This window comes from Schistosoma mansoni (genome assembly GCF_000237925.1).
Source record: "Schistosoma mansoni, WGS project CABG00000000 data, supercontig 0164, strain Puerto Rico, whole genome shotgun sequence".
NCBI classification, from domain to species: domain Eukaryota; kingdom Metazoa; phylum Platyhelminthes; class Trematoda; order Strigeidida; family Schistosomatidae; genus Schistosoma; species Schistosoma mansoni.
In genome coordinates, this window is record NW_017386053.1 from 118,716 (window position 1) to 140,155 (window position 21,440).

The following is a 21,440-nucleotide window of genomic DNA, read 5'->3' on the forward strand; positions in this document are numbered from 1 at the left end:
CGTTGAACTTCGTGTTTTAATTTTAATATTTGATAATAGTAGGAAAAATGAATATTATGTCATTGAAATTAGTAAGTTCTTTCATCATATGTTATCCCTGAATAACTAAATCAAAGGAACCATTTAGGAATAGTTAGTACTTTCAGTAATCAACTTCTAAAGTATGTATGACTTACAATATTTTTATAGCGTATTCTTATTTTAATAAATATCTGATGCCAATCGAATGAAAGAAATGAACATAAATTTAATGCTTATTGGCATAAGTCAATGAAATGTAATTGTATTCTTGAAGAAAATGATTCCCCTAAAGAATTCAAATTCTCATCATTGGTGAAGCAACCAGAGATGTCGACATTGAGTCACTTGAAGTGATGGTTAGATTATAAAAGAATCACTATTATGGGACTGTACTATTCAGATATCAGCCAGTCTAAAAGTACTGATGATTGTGAAATACATTTTTTGTTATTTTTATTTATTATCAGTTATGAGTGATCAAAAAGATAACATGAAACGTCATGATATAGACTGATTATGTATTACGTACTGTTTTGAAGTTCCGCTACTGTTTCTAAAGCTTTTAAAATTTAACAAAAGCAAACTTGTTAACTTCTTAGATGATGCTTAAATGATACTTAGAAAAAAAGTCTTTTGAATAAAACTAGTATTTTTAAAATGAAAACGTCACTTCCTTTAATACTATTAAAAAATACGTTATTTATCTAAGATTATGATACCGCATTTACAGAATGGTAATATTGGAAAATAAGTTACCTATATTTTTGAATATGCTTTGAATGTAATAATATTCATGGCGTGTCTCAACTTTAAATATGTTGCATGGAAAGAAATCAACCTTTTTACGTTTGTTTTATTCTTTAATGTATATTTGTGATTTATTTGTTATAAAATAGAAAAAGTGAGTCGACTAGTTGATAGGCTTTTTCTTTCTATTATATCTACAAATTATATTCATAAGTTAACGATATTTCTATAAAAGTTTAACATTATAACTATTCAGTTTGCTGCATGCTTTAAATCAGTATTTATTTTCTAAGAAATTTACTTTTAAATTTACTTGGTGTCGTTTACTTGTATCTTCCCATTCTCTTTAGGACTGAAATGCCAATTTAAACTTCACCTCATTGTACAAGCAAGTGGCTATCAGGACTCAGTAGCTGAGTGGATAATACGATGGTGTTTGTAGTGAACATCAACTCTGAGATGCAGGTACATCCAACCGACGAGTCCCAAATAGGACGAAACGCGCGTCCTGGATTCCACTGCCAGCCACTATCCATCTCTGCTTATGAAATTTACCTTTGTTCATATTCTTCACATACTGAAATTTTATTATTCTAATTTTCGATACTATAATAAAAGGCATGTCTGTATTTTTTATATTACTAGTACTATTATTATCAATGCTAATCTAAATAATCTAGTTAGAATAGGTTTTATTAAAAATAAATGGTAATATTTCAACTTCCACAAGGTTATACATTTCTAATTATTAATATACAAGCTTCTAAATTCATAAGGAGAAAAGTGCTCAATAGTAATTTGTTTTGTTCAATTATCTGAAAATGTTAACGGATTGTAAACTGGATATCATCATGAATGTACATGAAAGATGTTAAATCAGTAGAAAGTTCAATCAAAAAACTAATGAGGTTATTTCAAATTAACAAGAAAATACGAACGTCAGGACAGTTCTACTGTACGGAGGTGAAACGTGGAGAACTTCTACATCCATCGTCAAGAGGGTACAAGTATTTATAGACAGTTGTCTACGCAAAATACTCAACATTCACTGACCGGATACTACCAGCAACAGCGTTTTATGGGAGAGCACAAACCAGCTTCCAGCTGAAGAGGAAATTAGGAAAAGACATTGGAAGTGGATAGGACATACATTAAGGAAATTATCAATGTGCATCACGAGGCAATCCCTAACTTGGAATGGTGAAGAGAAGCGGAAAAGAGGAAGGCCAAAGAACACACTACGTCGAGAAATAGAATCAGATATGGAAAGGATGAATAACAACTGGAAAGAACTGGAAAGGATTGCCCAGGACAGAGTTGGATGGAGAATGCTGGTGAGGGGCCTATGCTCCTCCATGAGGGGTAACAGGCGTAAGTAAGTTTTAATAAATAGGAAACAATTTCATACACATTTAAACTAAATAATTTTGGAATTATAACTGTTTTGTGTAATCATACAAACCATCTTTTTAAATTGCTGGATGACTTATTTGAAATAATATTTCATTGATGTCTTTAAGATTATAATCGGTCTTATTAGAATTCGTTCAAATAAACTTCTTATTTGACTGTGAATCTACATACAGTGATAATTAGTATCTGTAGTGAAAGCACGCTGTCTTAGACATGTGAATACTGCAACAAATATGACAGCTATTGTCACTGTTTTCTAGATTACTTCGTAGACCCAACATTAAATATATATATATATATTATTTTAAACAGATAAATAATGTATTGCACAAAGCAGTGATTATACATGTGCATTTCTTTTTTTAAACTATAGGAAACTTGTTTGTCTATCTATCTTCATTAACAGGAAGTAAGCAAAGTATTCTAATGAAATACCGGAACAAAACATAACTAAGTTTAATGTTAAAAATAAATCAGGTTGGATATAATAGATATTACAAAACATTTAAGTATTCCGCATAATTTCAAATCTTTTCTACAAACAATAATGTGGACAAAAATTAAAACACAGATAAACTGATAGTGTGCTAATGATTGTACGAACAGGTTAAACGTTTAGAAAACACACTTATTCTCAGAGTTATGTGTATTCAATATAAGAAAACGCAGTTTAAAGTGCTGTTTCAGAGAACTTATACTTGATAAAAGACATTTTTCTGACGTTAAACAGTTGAAGTAGTGTCCTAGGATTACTTCAGTGGAAAATCCTATAGTGATAACAAGTAAAATAAATTCTAACAAGTTCTTTTCGATGATCTCAAATGAAACTTTTAAAGTCCAATCATATGATTACAATTAAGCACAGCTCATTGTGGAACGAATTGTTTTAGCTTGAAAAACTCTTCACTTGCTTTGTTTGACAGACTAGACTCCACCCTCAGAGCTTGATCATAATATTTGTAACCATCTGGTAATCAGTTTGTACAGCAATTATTTTCACTCAAATACTCATTGACAGGCTAATATAAAAAATGTTTAGAGTTAAAAATAACATGTTCCAGATAGGGATAAACGTGATTTATATTTATATATCTGGAAATTTACATGCTTAAACCACGTATCACGATTTATACATACATTTCAGACTGGATAAATCAAGGAACAGGTGGGTGAACAATATTCAATACTATACCTCAACGCCATATGTCAAACTCAATTTTGTCATGTATAATCAGAACTTTATCATTTGAATCCTATGTATATTACACTGTGAAGTAATATTCACTTAACATTATTTCAGCTCTAACATTATACTATCAAATAATAAACATTGTCAACAAAAAGTAGATTATCCATCTTCACATATCGAACAGTAATGAACAACTGTCAGGTTCATAAAACGTCTTGAATATGTCAAGTATATAAAGATCAATGAAAATAAATTATGTATTTTATCTTTTATTCACATCTGCTATATTGGCTTGCGCATACATGATTTGAGAAAAAGGCTAGAAATGATCAGATGAAGATATGATATCAGTTCATAAGATCAGCAACTGTTGATATGAGCAAAACCGAAATGTATAAACATTCCGATTCGAATCCACAAACCAATCATAATTTGTGGCTGAAAACCTTAACAAACATTGCCGAAAATATGAAACACTGACTCAAGTTAATTTATATATAACTTCTATATATTTTGAGGTTAAGTGTTATTTCATACATCTGACCTGTTCTTTTTTTATATGTGCATCTTTTACCTAGCCTGACCATCTTGCTTTATATTTTGTTAACTTCTTCTCTCACTGTGCTAATTTGACTTGTTACAACTTGTTCCTGTAAATATTTGTCCCAGGCTTTCTAATATCTATCACGGAACAAAATGACCAACACAATATTTGACAAATATTTGTTTAATTTTGGTGCCATAAGAAATTATTTAAATCCGTGTCTACCGATGAGAAGCAGAATCATTTAAATCTGATAGAAGTATTTGAGTGATTAGTAACTTTTTTGTCATAGGGGCAAAATCATAATTCAAAGGTATTGAACCATCAAACTGTTTTGAGAAAAAGTTTACAAAAACTAACAACTCATGATTCAGTTGTATGGTTGTTTAAATATTCCACTTAACGTTTAACACCACAGTTGATCATTCTCTTTCTGCCATATGTGTATCCTGTGAGGATTGTCTCGGTATTGTATTAATTTACAAGGCTTATAAGCAGAAATGAATGATTAAAAAAACGTTTCGATACATTTATACTCTCACTTACCATTAATACGGCCAATATAACAACCATTATAATTAATGGAATGAAATACTGATACAGCAGGGCAATAATCACATTTGCACAACCCTAGTAAGTAAAATCAATAAACAGATGAAATTGTTAATTACCTAGAATCTATAATTTCTATAATATATTTTACGGATAAAAAGAATTAATGAATCCAGATGGTAATTATGTATGATCACTATATATATCAAGTAAGGAAATCTCATGTACATAGTTTTATTGAAACGGAAAGGTCATATTTTACAACTCTCTATATAATCAGTGAATAACTATTGGTAATTTACAATAGAATTTGTTTAGTATTCTAAACACAGTAGGCATCATATTGAAGCAAACTGAAAACAAAAATGGCTTATCATTAGAACATTGTTGATTAATGTACTTTAAATAAGTATGAAAAAGTTGAGAAATTTTACCGCAGTTTAGCAGAAATATCAACATGTAGAAAAATTAGAACGCATTGAAAGACCCTGTAAAACTCACAATGAAGTGAAAATATGACTAGTATAACGACGCAATTTATCGGCCCGGAATTCTCAGGACTGGAGAATCAAAGTTTTGCTGATTCTCTTCAGTTTTTGGCTGTTATATTACATTCTGTACAGATCTATGCTTAAAGCTAACTGGAATTATCAGTTTATCAACGCAAAATTATTACTGTTTCTCAAACGATTACTTAGGGTCGACCCCTTTTAAAGCTTATTTTCAACCTTAAATAAAAAAGCGCTACGAGTTAGAATCAATATATATTATCCAGCTTACCTAAGTTTAGATCCATCGTATTTGATCAAAGATTAGTCTTAATGTGTATTCAAGTTCTAGCTCACTTAAGGTTTAACTCTACTAGTCATATAACATCCTCCATGAGACAGTTTAAGGTATTTCAATGATAACATTACTATGATACTATCAATTTTGACTTTCCTGTCACTTTCTTCAATTTCTAATAAATCATGTCTTCGTTCCTGGCACAGACTGAAGCTAATTTATGTACATAAAGTTCATGATATTCTTTTGTCACCGCCAGATTATTAAATGGGTATAGGACTACGCTTTTATTTCAGTCCTCCCTTTTTTCACTATATTTGTTACACAAGATGATTTGAATCAATTTGTAGAGGTTTTGGGCTGCAAACGATAGCTTCTATAGATATTTTCTTATGTTTAGCTTCTGGAGGCCCAATAGATTGTCTACTAAATACAGCTGAGTAAAGAGAAATTGCAAATAAGTATTCTTAACTTTAAGTCAAAAAGTTCTTCTGGAATTCTGATGACAGTAGATTGGATTTGAACTATCAGTGACGTCAAGCCATTTCATTGACTTTATCGTGTCACGGTTCTCAATCACTTCTTGTGATATAAAGTTCTCATCTACTGTACACACTTCTAAATTACACTAGAATACAAGTTAATAACTCGTGAATTATGCTTAGATTTTGACCTGTTGAGACAAATTCCAATATATTATAACATGTTTTGATTATGACCGATTCATATGGACGGATAATTATTTCAAAACGATAAACCATACTCGGATCTCAATCATCACTTTTCATCTCCGTTGATAGTGTCATGAAGATAAGTTTTTTGTTTGGTTATGATAGAAAAACCCAGATCACTAGGTAGTGGTTGGTCGACGGCCTTTAATGAAATGTTCACAGATACAGTTTTTAAACGAAACGGTATCCGAAGCCAGCACAGCTAACAACAAAAGAGAGTTAGTTAGATGGACATGAACCACTCGCGCATGATAAAATTGGCAACATATAGGTTGAGTGAGGCGAAATTGTTGTATTAACGAAATGTTCTTCAATATTTAGATAATTGAATACGTTCTAGTGAGACGTAATCATTTCCGTATTGGCTACCACAACCATTGTATGTGGTTAAGTCCCGTACAAAATGAAATGTATAAAATCTCTTAAGGAATATGTAGTATAATATCTCCACTCATTATATGGAAGGCCCAGGTTTCGCTCATCTACGCTTCAATAAAATGTTCAGTTCTTAACTGTCATGTAGAGGTTAATTTTCTTGAATCTGTAAATCTACAAAGCAAACAAGTATCCATTGTTTTACAATATTTTATTCAACAAACTTATCTTTCCATTAAACATTATGCAAAATAAATTAATTTGCTAGAGTGTTTATGTTTTTTATCACACGTAGATTAACATATGTGAACAAGACATTTGATTATTGTTAAATAATTAATTTAACAGAACAAACAAAATATAAACTGAATTTATGTTTGTGCAGTTAGCCAGTATTTCAGTCTCAAATAGGTTAGGGCTTGAAGTTGCATAATTCCAACTGTTCAGTGACGAAAAAAAGAATTTTAAAATAAATAGATTTAGCGGATATTTCTAGCCTTAAGCTTTAGAGTAGCAAACCTACGACTGCTATGTTGTAATAGCCAGTACAAAGTATGATTTCAGTTTTTGATTAAAATAATCAATTTGAAATAAATGTAAAAATCTTTGGATGACGATCTAAAAGTTGGGATAAAAAATGAATATAACGTGAACGATCAACGATGATTTAGGGTTACATAATTCAAATAATAAGTGTAATGTGACTTAATCATGGAATAAGAAATAAAACAGTTTAAATAAAGCCAGCAGCTAAACTGAAGACGGTGTGGGAAACGAACTGCTCACTCAAACAAACTAAAATCGACAAGGCCTCTTTTCTGAGTAGCTCCAACTGCATTTATTTAAGTACATAAAGGGAACTAATCGCGTGAAATAAAACAGTTATTGTAGACGATGAGAAACGATCAGTGTTATAAAAATCCATCGAAATAAAAGCGTTGTTGGTAAAATCAATCGTGATGGTATTAGAAATAATATTATAAGAGAGTATCATATGACTCAATGAAAGAGTAGGTCATATTACAAGTAGTTTGTATGTATTAAAAAATCCTTTAGATGTAGGAGGTCACAGTAACAAATTTCACTATGTTAACTCTAAGCTAGTTTTTCTTGATACAGATCTCCATGAAAAAACAGTTATTGAGTAGGCACATAGGCGTCTAAACCTCTCTGAATTTCATGCAATTAGTTTCTATGGTAAACTTTTGTAAAACAAGGACAATAAACATTGTAGGATAAAGTAAATTCACTTCATTTGTTGTACTCAAGATTTTTCATACATGAAATGATTTCTATACAGAAATATGTTTTATAAATATTATTTTGTGTATGAATTAATTCAATTCACTATTGGTTTGTTACAAATTTATTGAGCGGATGAATGGAATAAGCAAGAGAGAGAAAGAGAAAGAAAGAGCGGTCATGACAAAAACTTTGTTTGATTATTGTAATTAAGGGTGGAAAAAATAACTGCTAAAAGACTGTAGTAAATAAAGTAATCATAATCATGGTAAACACAATAGTAATAATAATGATAGTTAAAAATGGTATAAAAAGACGCAGTTATTTGGAAGGCCATATTGGTTGATAAGACATTTCATTGAATGGTGTTAAAATAATAAGAATAATTATAATAAAAAACTGTAAGTTGAAAGTAGTAATATGATTTCAATGAAAATAATTATTCCCCTTGAATAAAGTTCCGACAAATTTATTCTTTTTAATATTAATGGCTTGTTATGTCACTTAATTTTATAAATTGAAGTCCTTATTAATGAACTTTTGTTCTCGACTAAAGTTTTTTAAATATTTCCCACTGACTTATCGAGGTAATCTTCAGAAATAGTCTGGTTACCATTCAGAATAACGTTCTAACAAGACCTCTTTTATATGAGAAGGGACAAAGCTGTTGAAATTCAAATATTACCGTGTCTAAAACGTCTTGTGATCAATGGAAAGCGAAATTACTGTATACTCATTTTTTTATAACTTTTGGGTTCGTTCCTTTTTTTTAATTCGTGCTCGCATGTTAATTGTAACTTCGAATGAGCAAAAAGGAAATGTCTAACTTAATGATAAACAAGGTCATTGTTAGTACATATGATGGAAATACAGTCAGCAGATCTCAAATACATCGACGTTTTGAAGTGAGCTAGAACAAAGATTTTAGCAGAATAGCATAAATTCATTTTATTTCGTTTGGTTCTCGTCATCTGCTTACAATCGGTGATATTTAAAAATCATAATTACGAAATGGATTTCAACTACTGACATGAAAGACTTTAGTTGAAAGTTATAAGGACACATCAGTATAGTATTATAAGAATGTCAATAAATTCAATAGACTGAATAAAATATTGTAAATATATACTTTGTGTAAAAGAACATTCTCCAACATTGATTGTAACAATAGTCCAAATGAATACAAACAGGTGATTACGTAATCAGTAAACACTGATAATAAGTAAGAATAAAATGAGTAGAGCTCAGTTAATAAAATGAGATTACTAATCTAGACGAAATAAAAAGACGTAATGATGTCATCAAATGAAAGAAAGAGTTGAAAAACTTTTTTCAGATGCAATGAAGGAATATTTATCATTAAGTCAGAGAAAGATCAATAACTATTTCCTTTTGAATATATATAGCATTAGCCAGTACTTACTAGGCAGCCAAACTATTAATTTTGTATAAAACAACTTGTTCAACAACTCAATCTAAAGTTGAAAAGCTCCCCTTTCATGTTACTGCCAACTGTATTTATAAATTTACGTGTACCTGACAAGGCAACTTAATTAGTCGGACAGAAAGAAGAGCATATCTCAGATTTTTTGAGCATGTTCAAAAAAGCCTTATAACAAGAGAAAGAACAATTTTAAACAGTGCAATTACTACACATCTCTTAAATACAAGACATCAAGCAGATACCTTGCAATCTTTCAAGGTGATAAATAAACAGCCAAGCTTTAGTCTTCTGAAGTTGCTGCTATCAAGCGTCAGAAACCTGATTTATGTGTTCAAAAGGAAATGGTGACAAATATTTCTTCATTGCATTATTGAGCAGTTGACTGGATGAAGCTTATCTCTATACATCAACTTCCTTGATTATGAGATAGCACTTTACAATGATGATGTGGTAATCTTACGGAATATTCTTCGATACTATGGAGTACCTGAGAATATCGACATTATCATACGAAACTCCTTCGATGGACTAAATTATGAAGGTGAACACTGGCATTGCAAGGGTGGAGTTCAAAACTGGAGAATATTCGGAACTCAAAACAACTATAATCCAGCACCAAAATCAGAATACTCACTATTACCATTAAAGTAGTTTCCATCATAGGGCACTCAAATCCGGAGAACTACCACTGTTAAGGAAGGTAACAGGCAGAAAGAATCTATATTTTTTGTATGAAGTTGCAAACGATTTACACTATACACATACATAGCCCTCAGTCCTTCATTTACATTTTGTGGTGTGTTCTGCATTCTGAACTGTCTTCTCATCTTGTATTTACGTGTTCTGCCAACACTGTACTTTCGCTTTTGTGTAACCCTTCTCTTCTTTTGAAAACTGTTGCAGCTTCGACTCCATGTTCCGCTGCATACTACTTACAAGCAATTTTGTGAGTACCGTCCACTACACCATAACTATTTTCAAAAAGGTACAGGTCATTATAAACTGTGGTTTTAGCAATATATCACATGTCCATTCACCAGAGATCATCAGCAATAATCAACTAGGTTAGAGAATAAACTAGCAGGAAGAAATCAGGAGAAGACTTTAGAAGTGGATAGTTTGCACTTTACGAAAACTATCAAACAAGACCACAAAGCAAGCCCTAGATCGGAATCCTCAATGCAAAAGGGAAAAAGGTAAACCAACGAACAAATTGTACTGGGAACCAAAAGTAGACACCAGAAAAATCATTAGTACCTGATAAGAAATAGAAAGGAAAGCCCTAGGAAGAGTTGGTCGGAGATTGCTAGTCGGTGGGCTATGTCCCATGTGGGGCAATAAAATTGGCTAAATAATTTAGCGATGTGAATCAGGTCAGTTATGAGTATGAATCACTGAATTTTCAGCGAAATTTAATATCCAAATAAAATTAAAGATGGAGGTTACCGAAAACAGTCATAAACATCACACATGAAAAATTATTGAACTTGATTGTTTTATTCTACTATGTATCTACCAGTGAGGTACTATGCACTTGATTCAGAAAACTCAAAATCACATTCCTCTGTAGGCTATTCTTGTCTTCCTTACCCCAAAACTAATAAATGTTCCTGATTACTTTTTGAGATTTTAATCGTGAAGTAACTTTTTAAGAGATGACATTCTCATTAAATTACTATACACCTCTACATTATGACCGATTTCCATTAGCTACTGGTTTGAGCAGTGCTCATCCAGTGGAGGGAATCCGTGTCAGGTATAGACAGGTACCCACCTCAGACAGTGAAAAATGGTCTCGCGACTTGGTTGGAGTTAGACATTGACACCGTTAGAGACCGATTCAATGATCTGGAGGTATTGGGTTCGAATCCTGCATGTGAAATCGTGGGTGCGCACTGCTGAAGAGTCCCATGTTGGGGTGAAACGGCTGCCCAGTGTTTCCAGGTTTTCAATGTTGGTTTAACATCGATCAATTCACGATCTTAATCAAAAACTTTACAATCTCCACAACCCCATACTGATAATTTCTCTTCAAATCAAATAATTAAAAATCGTCTGATCGACTAGTTCCGTCATTATTCTACCAATGTACGCAGAGCACTTTAACACAAAATGTAAATACTATTGACTTTTCAAAGTAAATTTGTGATTATAGTCACACTATTAATCTAGTTAGTACATAAATGAACAAACGGTGCTTTTACTAACATCCAAATATGAAATTACACCGTGGGATGTAATCTCTTCTGAAAAGCGTCTGCTATCTTCGAATCTCGACCAATAATATTTTTGACTTAAATCACAGCATGGCAAGACATTTAACAGTGCTTAAAGTAAAATAATGTTTTATGTAGACAAGTGTTTATGGTTATTTAATATAACATCAGTATCGATAACATAAATATACGTATTTTTACTGATGTGTAGTGTTAACACGGATCAAAATTTCAAAATTGATATTTTGTTAAGAATATGAATAGAGTATCCTCTAAACAATTATATCTATTTAGCAAAACACTTCAACATATTCCAGTTAAATCCAAGAGAATAGAACACAAATTGGTGTTATGATTTCATATGGATAGAGACAGACACTCCACCCTCATACTTATCACACTTTCTAAATTGAATTCCAAAATCTCTAAAATCAAATGTGAAGAAATACGACTTATCAGTCCTATTAATCTTCACGTATATTTGACGAAGTCAAACCACTAACTATATACCTTTGCGAACCACATTAATAATATATACTATACGCAAAGTAGAAAACATATACGTTTAAAAAGTATGTAGGCCTTTTACATATATATATATAAACTCCATTATCGTTGAAGGGATAGGTTAAAAATGAAGATAGGTATAAGTAGCTCAGCAGCTGCTTCATGGATAAACATTATTCTAATGTTTCAAAATAATCCCTTACAATACAGCAAAAGACGATGATAGTTTTAAGTAGGAATTTGTAGTAAATTTATTTTTACAGTAAACAACTTACTAAATAAACGTCAAATAGTTACTAAAATTAAAATGGAATCATTGGAATTCTTTCTTTATGATGATTTACTCACATTCGTACTGATATTATATTGTTTTAATGTAACAGTTTATTACTTGTTACTGGTCGAGTATACATAGATACAACCAAAAAAATGTAGCAAAGAATATTGTTTATCATTTTCCATGAATAAAGCATGTATCATTTGAAACGCAAATTTTGGTAAATCATCTTTTATAACAATTTTAAATACTCATAGATGAAGGTATGTAGTTTTATGGAATCTAGAGTGTCTCATGGTTTTAAGGCTATAGTTTGAATAAAACCTGTATTACCAGCGAACTCAGCTTAAAATACTTTTATTTTTTCCTTTGAAAGTAAACTCAAATTTAAATAAGGAAAAAAACATTTGTAACCACGTCGCAAAAATAATCTCCTAACTTATGCTGTCAGAAATAGATTGTTAGTTGCCATATGGCGCCACCACGCAACCAGCTTAACATATCCATAATATTTACGTTAAATAGGAATTACCACCCGTATTGTAAATCACATGAATTGTCTAGACAATTATTATTTAATTATTTACACATATATACATATATATTCTTACCATAAGTCACCCTCCTTATCTTTTGTTAATAAAAGTGAATACGAATAACTGTTTATTGAACTGATAGAAGAAATAGATTCTTTTTTTAAAAAAAAACTAAATATAAACAACTAAACAGATAAATAGAAGTTGAAAACAAATGGTCCTTTTACTAGGTCAATAAAATCAACAACAACAAAGTTTCATACTTCATACAGGATTGGTTCGTTCACAGACTTTGACTATATTCATTCTATAGTAGAGAGTTGAAACAATTTCTTAGTTTAGTAAATTAATTTTTTGTTCTAAATAAAGAAAACTCATTATGATCGTAATCTATATGCCTCGTTGGGTTTACTGTGCTGCAGTTCATCCCGTCCTACTTTATGGCAGTGAAACATGGCCATTAAAAGTAGAGGATATTCGTAGGCCACTAGTATTCGATCATGGGTGTCTTCGAAGCATTGCTCGTTTATCCTGAGACCACCGGGTAAGTAATGCAGTTGTTAGGAAACGGGTACTAGGTAAGGATGGCAAATCGATTGATGAAGTAGTGAAACTTCATCAGTTGAGATGGCTGGGACACGTGTTACGTATGTCCAACAACCGACTGCCCCAACGTGCAATGTTTCATGGTGTAGGAGTAGGTTGGAAGAAAGCTAGAGGCGTCCAGACCAAAACATGGCACAAATCCATGAAGTCACTGACAATTGAACTGAGCCATGTTGGTAGGTGTACACTACTTGGTTGAAATTCCCGAGATGATAATAATCAATGGTTAGAGACCTTGAATGACATGGCTCAAAATCGTTTGCAATGGCAAAGGTGCATCCACTCTCTGTGTTCTACCAAATTCTAATCTTCTGAATTCTTCATGTCTCTATCTTTTTTCTCTTTCCAAATTTATTTCATTGGATTATACTCCTTCAATAACATCTTCAAACCCTAATCTTTCATATAATGCTTAAACTCTTACTACTTCTACCACTATGTGATTTGAATCGACAACTGCATCTCCGTGCTAATGTGTTATGGCAGCTCGAACTGATGTACGTACGTACGAAGTTCTACGTTGTGACTAACTGACTGATATGCCTCATCGAACAATTAATTCTTATCACTGATTTCTAGATACAAAACAACTTCTTGACAGTTAATATTATTAGTTGTAATAATGAATGATCAACGTTAATTAATCAACAAAATTGACTTACATGAGGATTGAGATATGGATTTAAATTAGATTTTAAAGAACCAATTTGACAAGCGGTACGATTTGAAAATTCTTTAGTTTCCAATGAATATACACAACATGATACAGGAACATTTACTACACTTGGTATTCCTAAATTATTATCATGTTCTTGAGATAATAAACGTATTGAATTTGTTCCAAATACTGAGGATTGATGTATTTGACGTGAATACCAAACAGAACGAAGATATAAATCTGCCTGATTATCTTCAACAGCACAACATTTCAACTGAAATAAAAATATATAACATTTTTCTTAAAATATTATAGATTGCGTTTAATAAAATTAATGTATTTTACTTACTTACTTACGCCTGTTACCCCTCGTGGAGGAGCATAGGTCGCTCACCAGCATTAATGTATTTTACTCTATCAAAATGTTTACACATAAATTTCGTTTTTGACCAAAATGTTTATTTTAGAAACAGCCTAACGTGTAAGTTAGTTACATCATTCTAGGCAACAAACCCTTACTTGACCTGTTTGAGAGTCAGTGTTATTTAGAAAACAAATACCAATAGATCATTAGGCAAGGTGATATTTTCATACGAGATCTGTCATTATTACAAGACAAGTTATTTTATATGTATGGACAGTTTTCATAAAGACTGAGTTTTTCGAACGACGTTTGTAAATAGCGTTAGGATTACCAGTGAGTCATTATTGTTTAAGGTTTAAAAGATATAAACTATATATCCGGTAACAGGTAAAGGAAACTGCATGACGTTTTGCATAACATATAGGAAACTTAAGGTTTTTAGTATTATTAGAGCGAAAACGTAAGTCTTAAAGAAGAAAACTTGCAAAATGTGTAGTAAAAAGTTTATTCAGTGGATTAAAATGATATTTAAGAAGTTTCAGTTGTAAATCTAAGGAATTTAAATCCATGAGTATTATTATATTCATTTTTAACATGTACACACCATTCAAAAATAATGTGATCATGTTTAATATCAGAAGAGGTTTCTGTGGATATTATATTAAGTTTAATAGTCGAGATCATGAGTCAATTGAGGCTAGACCACCATGGAAAACCTGGAAGCACTGGACGGCAAACTCGTCCTATTGTGGGACTCCTCAGCAGTGCGCATCCTCGATCCCGCCTCGCGAGATTCCAACCCAGGACCTATCAGTCTCGCGCGCGAGCGCTTAACATCCAGACCAGTGAGCAGGCATCCAACCGTGTTAATGTCCATGATTTTCCATGATAGTCTAGCCTCAATTGACTCATGATCTCAACTATTAAAATTATCATGATTAATTATAAAATAAATTTAACTAAGGTGAAATTCCCCTATAAACTATAAGGATAAATAATGAATACAGCTCTATACATTATTTATTTCGAATTCTAAGACTAAGTTCAATACAATTTCAGTAAAAATGCAATTACTATAGTTGTTTAATTTTGTTGTTTAATATTGTTTATTGCCCCCAAATGCCCTGGTACGGCCGAGAGTGGGGAGAGTCCGCTCTCCCTCTCGAAATGCTCTCACATGGCCAGCGAATATATAGCCTCTGCTAGGGAAGTCCTACTCACTGCCTTCTCGTGGCATTACTGTTGTTTACGAAATTGAGAGGACGAAAAGCGAATGTCCGGCGCTTTAACCGGGTTGGTGGACAAGGAGAGTCCACCTAGGGGAGTTGGAAAACCCTGGTTCCAAACCAATGGTGCACATGGGCTCCAGTATCCTGAGGGAACAAATGGCGTATGAATCAATCGTCGGTCACCGGATACCATGGGACTGCATCTCCTTACGATGCTCCACTGCCTTGTGGATCAGATCTTTCGGTCAAAGGCTCCGGGTGTGGTCCCCTAAGGAAACCACCTTCTTCAGTTTGGGCACCTGGGCAGTATCACAGCCCTCAAGCAAATCGAATGAGATTTGTATGGCGCATATGTATCTGGTGCCCTATTGTACCAATATTTATGTGTTTAAATAAATAAATAATAAATGTTTAATATAACAAAAACATTGAAGTTACTTTCAGAATCAGAAAAATCGGTTAATCAGTCATATCTCAATTGTCCGTAATCTTTATCCATTCTTCATGTACGTAAACGAATAAGTGATAATTCTCTTCTCTATCGTATTTTATTTGTACTGTCATCGAGTTCAAGTCATGGTAAAAACTTAATGATTTCAACATGAATTCTATAAAAGCATCATGGTTAATAACCACAGATCGGTTAAAATCAGTTACTTAGTTGTTAGTTCATTGATTATTAAATATGATATCTATGTCTCTGTTAGACATACTGTTTTCAAATGAACTGAGTGATATACCGAAAATTGCGCTTATTTATTCAGTGTATTTGAAATTTCATTAACTCTCAGTGCCTATTTGCAATCGATAGATTTAAACTGATTTGTTGATTTTAGTCAAAAATTTTTGACTTATGGATTGTGATCAACTAATTACAGTTGACCAATAAGAACCAAAACGAAACTTCATTTCACACTAAAGCGATAATAAATATTTAAATTATTTTGCCCCAGTTAAAACATAGTTATCGTCAGAACTTTACTGGTTGGACTCGAAAACTGGAACAGAAGAGAATTTTATCAATATGAAAGTTCCTCTTATATTGTATCAACCGTAATTTACAGCCTTATATTCAACATTTTATTTAGAGCAACCCGAAAGCACATAGAAATTCTGGTTGGCCGATTTCCTTAGAGACTGAACTTATTTTACTAACGAAGTTGGATCATTGTTGAGGACCATAGTATTAATTTAATTTCCATTTGTGAATCAATTCACATACCTCCAAATACTTTTCAACATGGATACATTTTACAAATACTCAAATTTAATTATATTTCATATGATGTATTACTCATACGTATATGCATTAGAATTTAAACTAATTTGATCATATAAGAAATTCAATTCATTAAGAAAACGTTTGAATGAAATTAATTTTTACTTATTAGAACCTATTACATTCAGGCTACTTATTAAGTAGTATAATGATATCACTTGTTAAAATAAAATGTTTAGTTAGTTATCTTTGATCCTGACCCATTTAATAATAATAAGAAAAATAATTATAATGGTTTCTTATTAAAACGAAAAGTCTAGTAAACTATAGTGGTTATATTGAACACTTTAATTACACATATATAGTGAGTTATTATCTTAACAAAAATATCCTAAACAGACGACTTGAGTAGGTACTTAGAAAAAGTTGATGAGGAAGACTAAGTTACTTTATCTTTTTTCTGAATGTGTCATGTTGAAACTGAATGAATATAAACACTACACAATTGTAAAAGCCATAGATATGTGTATAGAAATATCCACAAATTAATATTCAATAAAAAAATTATTTGATCCACCTAAGTTACGTTTATTTTTCCTATTATGATTTAAGGGAAATTAGCTGACTTGAAGAGGACGTCTTTTGAGTCTTGATAATAGTTGAAATAATCATTTCCCATGTAGTTTATATTATAATTGTCACAAGATTTCATATCCTTGAGTTCGATTCTGAATAAAGTTTATTTATTTATTTAAACATATAAATATTGGTACAAAGAGGCACCAAATACATATACGCCACACAAATCTCACTTGATTTGTGTGAGGGCTGTAATACTGCCCAGGTGCCCAAACCGAAACGGGTGGTTTTCTTAGGGGTCACACCCGGAGCCTTTGACCTAAAGGTCTGATCCACAAGGCAGTGGAGCATCGTGGGGAGATACAGTCTCATGATAGCAGGTGACAAACGATTGGCTCATACACCATATGTTCCCTCAGGATACTGGAACCCATTGGTTTGGAATTAGGGTATACATTAATTTTTAAAATATCCGAATACGACCAAAGTAAACGGTAAATTTTATGATGTACTGATAGTAGCTGAAACACTACTGATAACTAAGGAGCTCTGATGGGTACATCCCATGGTGAACATATACGGACCGAATATCAACATTTCTTCCGGTGACATAGGTATTTTTCTGTCAGTAGTCATAAATCTGATGGTCTTCGGTTTTCAACTTAACATAGGAACTATTTCCAAAATGAATGCATCTTTACATAATCCTCAACTGTGTTTGAATTAGCATACATATCACAAGAATCAGTCGGTTTTGAATTTAGAAATGTCAAAATAATGATTAGCGCTGATAATCACCACCTTAAATTAAATATTCATCTGAGTGACACTAGCTGGGAAGATATATCTACTTCTAACAAATTAAAACTTACCCATAATACTTGGACTCTTTTCAGGTGCGGAACAGTTATTTAGTTAATTTATTCTCTATATTGTTACTACATTTCACAGGTTGATATAAAATAATCTTTAAACGAGAATTCCAGAAATATTGATTCGGTAACCTAACTGGTCATATTGAAGTTAAGAATCAAATCTTTTAAAAAGACCTATTTGACTAGTGGGTATAATTTGCTCTGTATATGCTACTTACCTAAAATTATTTATATTTAGAAGATCAGTCAGTGAAATAGAAGCAACCTCGTTATAATATAACCATATTGAAAGATAATGATTATGAATAAGTAATTGATAAATAACTATATGTGGATTTAGGGTTGTAGAGAACGACATAGATAATCACCAAGGAAAAATTTAAACTGATTTGCTACCAATTATTAATCAAGCTTTGTCTCTATGATCACTTAAACAGACAGTTTGATAGAAATATGTTGGACGCCGGCTCAGTGGTCTATCGGTTAAGTGCTATGGCGCGGGACTGATAGGTCCTTGGTGCGAATCTCGCGAGGTGGGATCGTGGATGCGCACTGGTGAGGAATCCCATAATAGGACGAAACGGCCGTCCAGTACTTCCAGGTTTTCCATGGTGGTCTACCTTCAAATGACTCATGATTTCAACGATGAAAATATAGAAATATGTTTTGTTTGTTTATTAGTGATGCTATTTAAATCCTGTTGATCAATTTATAATATGTCCACTAGTTTAAGAAATTTTACATTCAATAAACTGAATTCAAGTATTACATAGTTCAAGGTGATCGAAGCCTTGAACCTAAGTTTCGCGGTACAAACTAGAGAAACATAACATTGCTTGCAACTCAGCGTAAATATCCTGATCCTATAGAAAGTCTGTTGTGGTCGTAAAAGATTGGCACTGGCATTTGATAAGCCATTGAAAACCTCATCCCGTTGTGGAAACCATAGGCAATACACGTTCACAACCACATACACGATCGAATCTGTAACGACCAAATACTTACAAAACGTGACACGTTTAAAACAATTCAGTGGTAAATCCTTAAGCTTTGAAGCTGTGTGAAGGGGTTCCTCATCAATCAGAGGGCATCGATTCCCCCAAAGTTGGGCACACGTTCCGTCGATGAATATGACTTAGCATGAAACGTAGATTTATAGCTTTCTGACGAATATATCGAAGCACAATGTTTATCGACTTACACCACTGGTCACATTACAAATTGGTCGATAGAATGTAATCAGTATTCAGGGATTGGGCAAACATGAAATTTGTCTTTGTATAGTTATCAACCAATTGCATTAGACCAGTCATTTACTGGCTGCATATGATCAAACTCATCATATTTACAGGTCATAGCCCCCAAATCAAACTTTGACAAGTCAGTTTTGAAGCCAGTCATTAGTAAGCACAAAACTATTATTTAGTTACCTTGTTTTGTAAAATTTCTTTGAATCTGAAGATAGCATTTATCTAAAGTGAAAGCCAACCATTGAATCATATTACCACATATATGTCTAAAAACGTTTGTATAAATGCCTTGAAGTCAAATCAATCAACTTGTTCATTTTTACTACTATTAAGTATATCTTGTGTATTCTATTCCTTGACTAAATTTAATTTACCTCTTTTTGTATATGAAGTGATTATATTGAAAGAATTAATCTTATCCTAATATGTCTTTCAGTCTCTTCGAAACGTTTACACCATAATTTATACACATACACACTTTCATATTTTATGATATGATTTAGTTAAAACAATCTATTAAATATTTTTTAGATCAGAGGGGGTTTCGTGGAGAATTTAGTATTTTCATATACTAAATTTTCTACAAAACCCCCTCTGATCTATAATCATATGCTCACTAGTGACTGACTGCAAGAGATATTTCCTTGAGTTCTAGTGGGAAGCAGTGACCAGTGGAGTTCTACCAAATCTGTTGTAGAGATATCAACTCACTGCAGACAATTGGTGAACGGTTGCTCAGATTTCATGGATTGGTTGAAGTTAGACATTAACACCGTTGGATGCCGGCTCAGTGGTCTATCGGTTAAGTGCTATGGCGCGGGACTGATAGGTCCTTGGTGCGAATCTCGCGAGGTGGGATCGTGGATGCGCACTGGTGAGGAATCCCATAATAGGACGAAACGGCCGTCCAGTACTTCCAGGTTTTCCATGGTGGTCTACCTTCAAATGACTCATGATTTCAACTATGAAAATATTCTTTGGACGAATCACAGTTAAGTTGGAACTTAATTGTTTCACTTCAATCATGAATAGAAAATATTGCCCAAGTATCATAGACATTATATACTCTAATAATTATTTGATTGTCCACATGGCTGTATATAGGTAATTAAGGGGAATAATTTGATAAAGTTTAATGTGTGCTAATGAGGTATTGAGTCATATCCTTAGTATCGTTTCACTTGTTTAGATAAATTAAGTAATTTAGAGTAGAATATTTGATTAGTTTACAGATAATTTTTGGTACATATTTAAACCTACGAACTATCAGTTAGAGCTAAATTCAGTTAGTATTGTTTGTTTGAATCTTCCCACTGATGGTTTAGGACTGCAACTGGTCAGTCTCTAATTGGCATATGTGCATACTGTGCGTATTGCCTCGATATAGCCTAAATTCACAAGCATTATAAGCAAAGATGGATAGTGGCTAGCAGTGGAATCCAGTTTGACGCGCGTTTCGTCCTATTTGGGACTCGTCAGCTGGGTGCACCTGCATCTCAGAGTTGATGTTCACTCTGGGCCGAGTGGATAACGCGATGGCGTTTGAAGCGAAAGGTGAACAGAACACGACTGGAGATAATCGAAAGTATGTAGACACAAATTACAGACTATCTCACTAAATTCTGATAACCATACAATGAACAGTTAATTTGCAAAATAACAATCAATTGTCTCAATCTTTACTGTTTCTTCTGTAAATATCAGCTCATCTTCTCTAATTTGATTGTTCATGCATTTTCCTACCAATTGCGCTTCATTTCAGTTCTTTCCTCATCGATCTTCTGCCGAAATACATTCTACGTTTGACCATCGCCATATACTACTTATATGGATATAAGTAGACCACACCACAATACGAGTTTCCATAAATAGGTATATAGGCATTTTATATATAGTCACCCCTAAGACTGTATCTACAATGTGATATGAGCGAGTCCTGGTTATCAACATGTCACTTGTTATTGTCTGTCTAATAAAAGAGACGAGTAAAGTAAAACATAAATTTACACTTGAAATTATTTCATGCAATCCAAAAAATGGTATGACCCAAATTGTAGAATTCCACTTGGTTGTTTCTAAC

The 21,440-nt window shown here is 32.6% G+C and overlaps 1 protein-coding gene across 1 annotated transcript in view; it reads right to left on the minus strand.

Moving 5' to 3' along the window:
* The window catches only part of Smp_174190 (tetraspanin, putative), a gene marked incomplete at both ends in the record, with an annotated part of 32,609 nt that overhangs the window by 2,791 nt on the left and 8,378 nt on the right, over positions 1-21,440 (minus strand). Inside the window, 2 exons of the mRNA XM_018797531.1 lie at positions 4,461-4,544; positions 13,849-14,118. Coding sequence (XP_018646773.1) covers positions 4,461-4,544; positions 13,849-14,118 — 354 coding nt within the window. The remainder of the gene's footprint in view (positions 1-4,460; positions 4,545-13,848; positions 14,119-21,440) is intronic.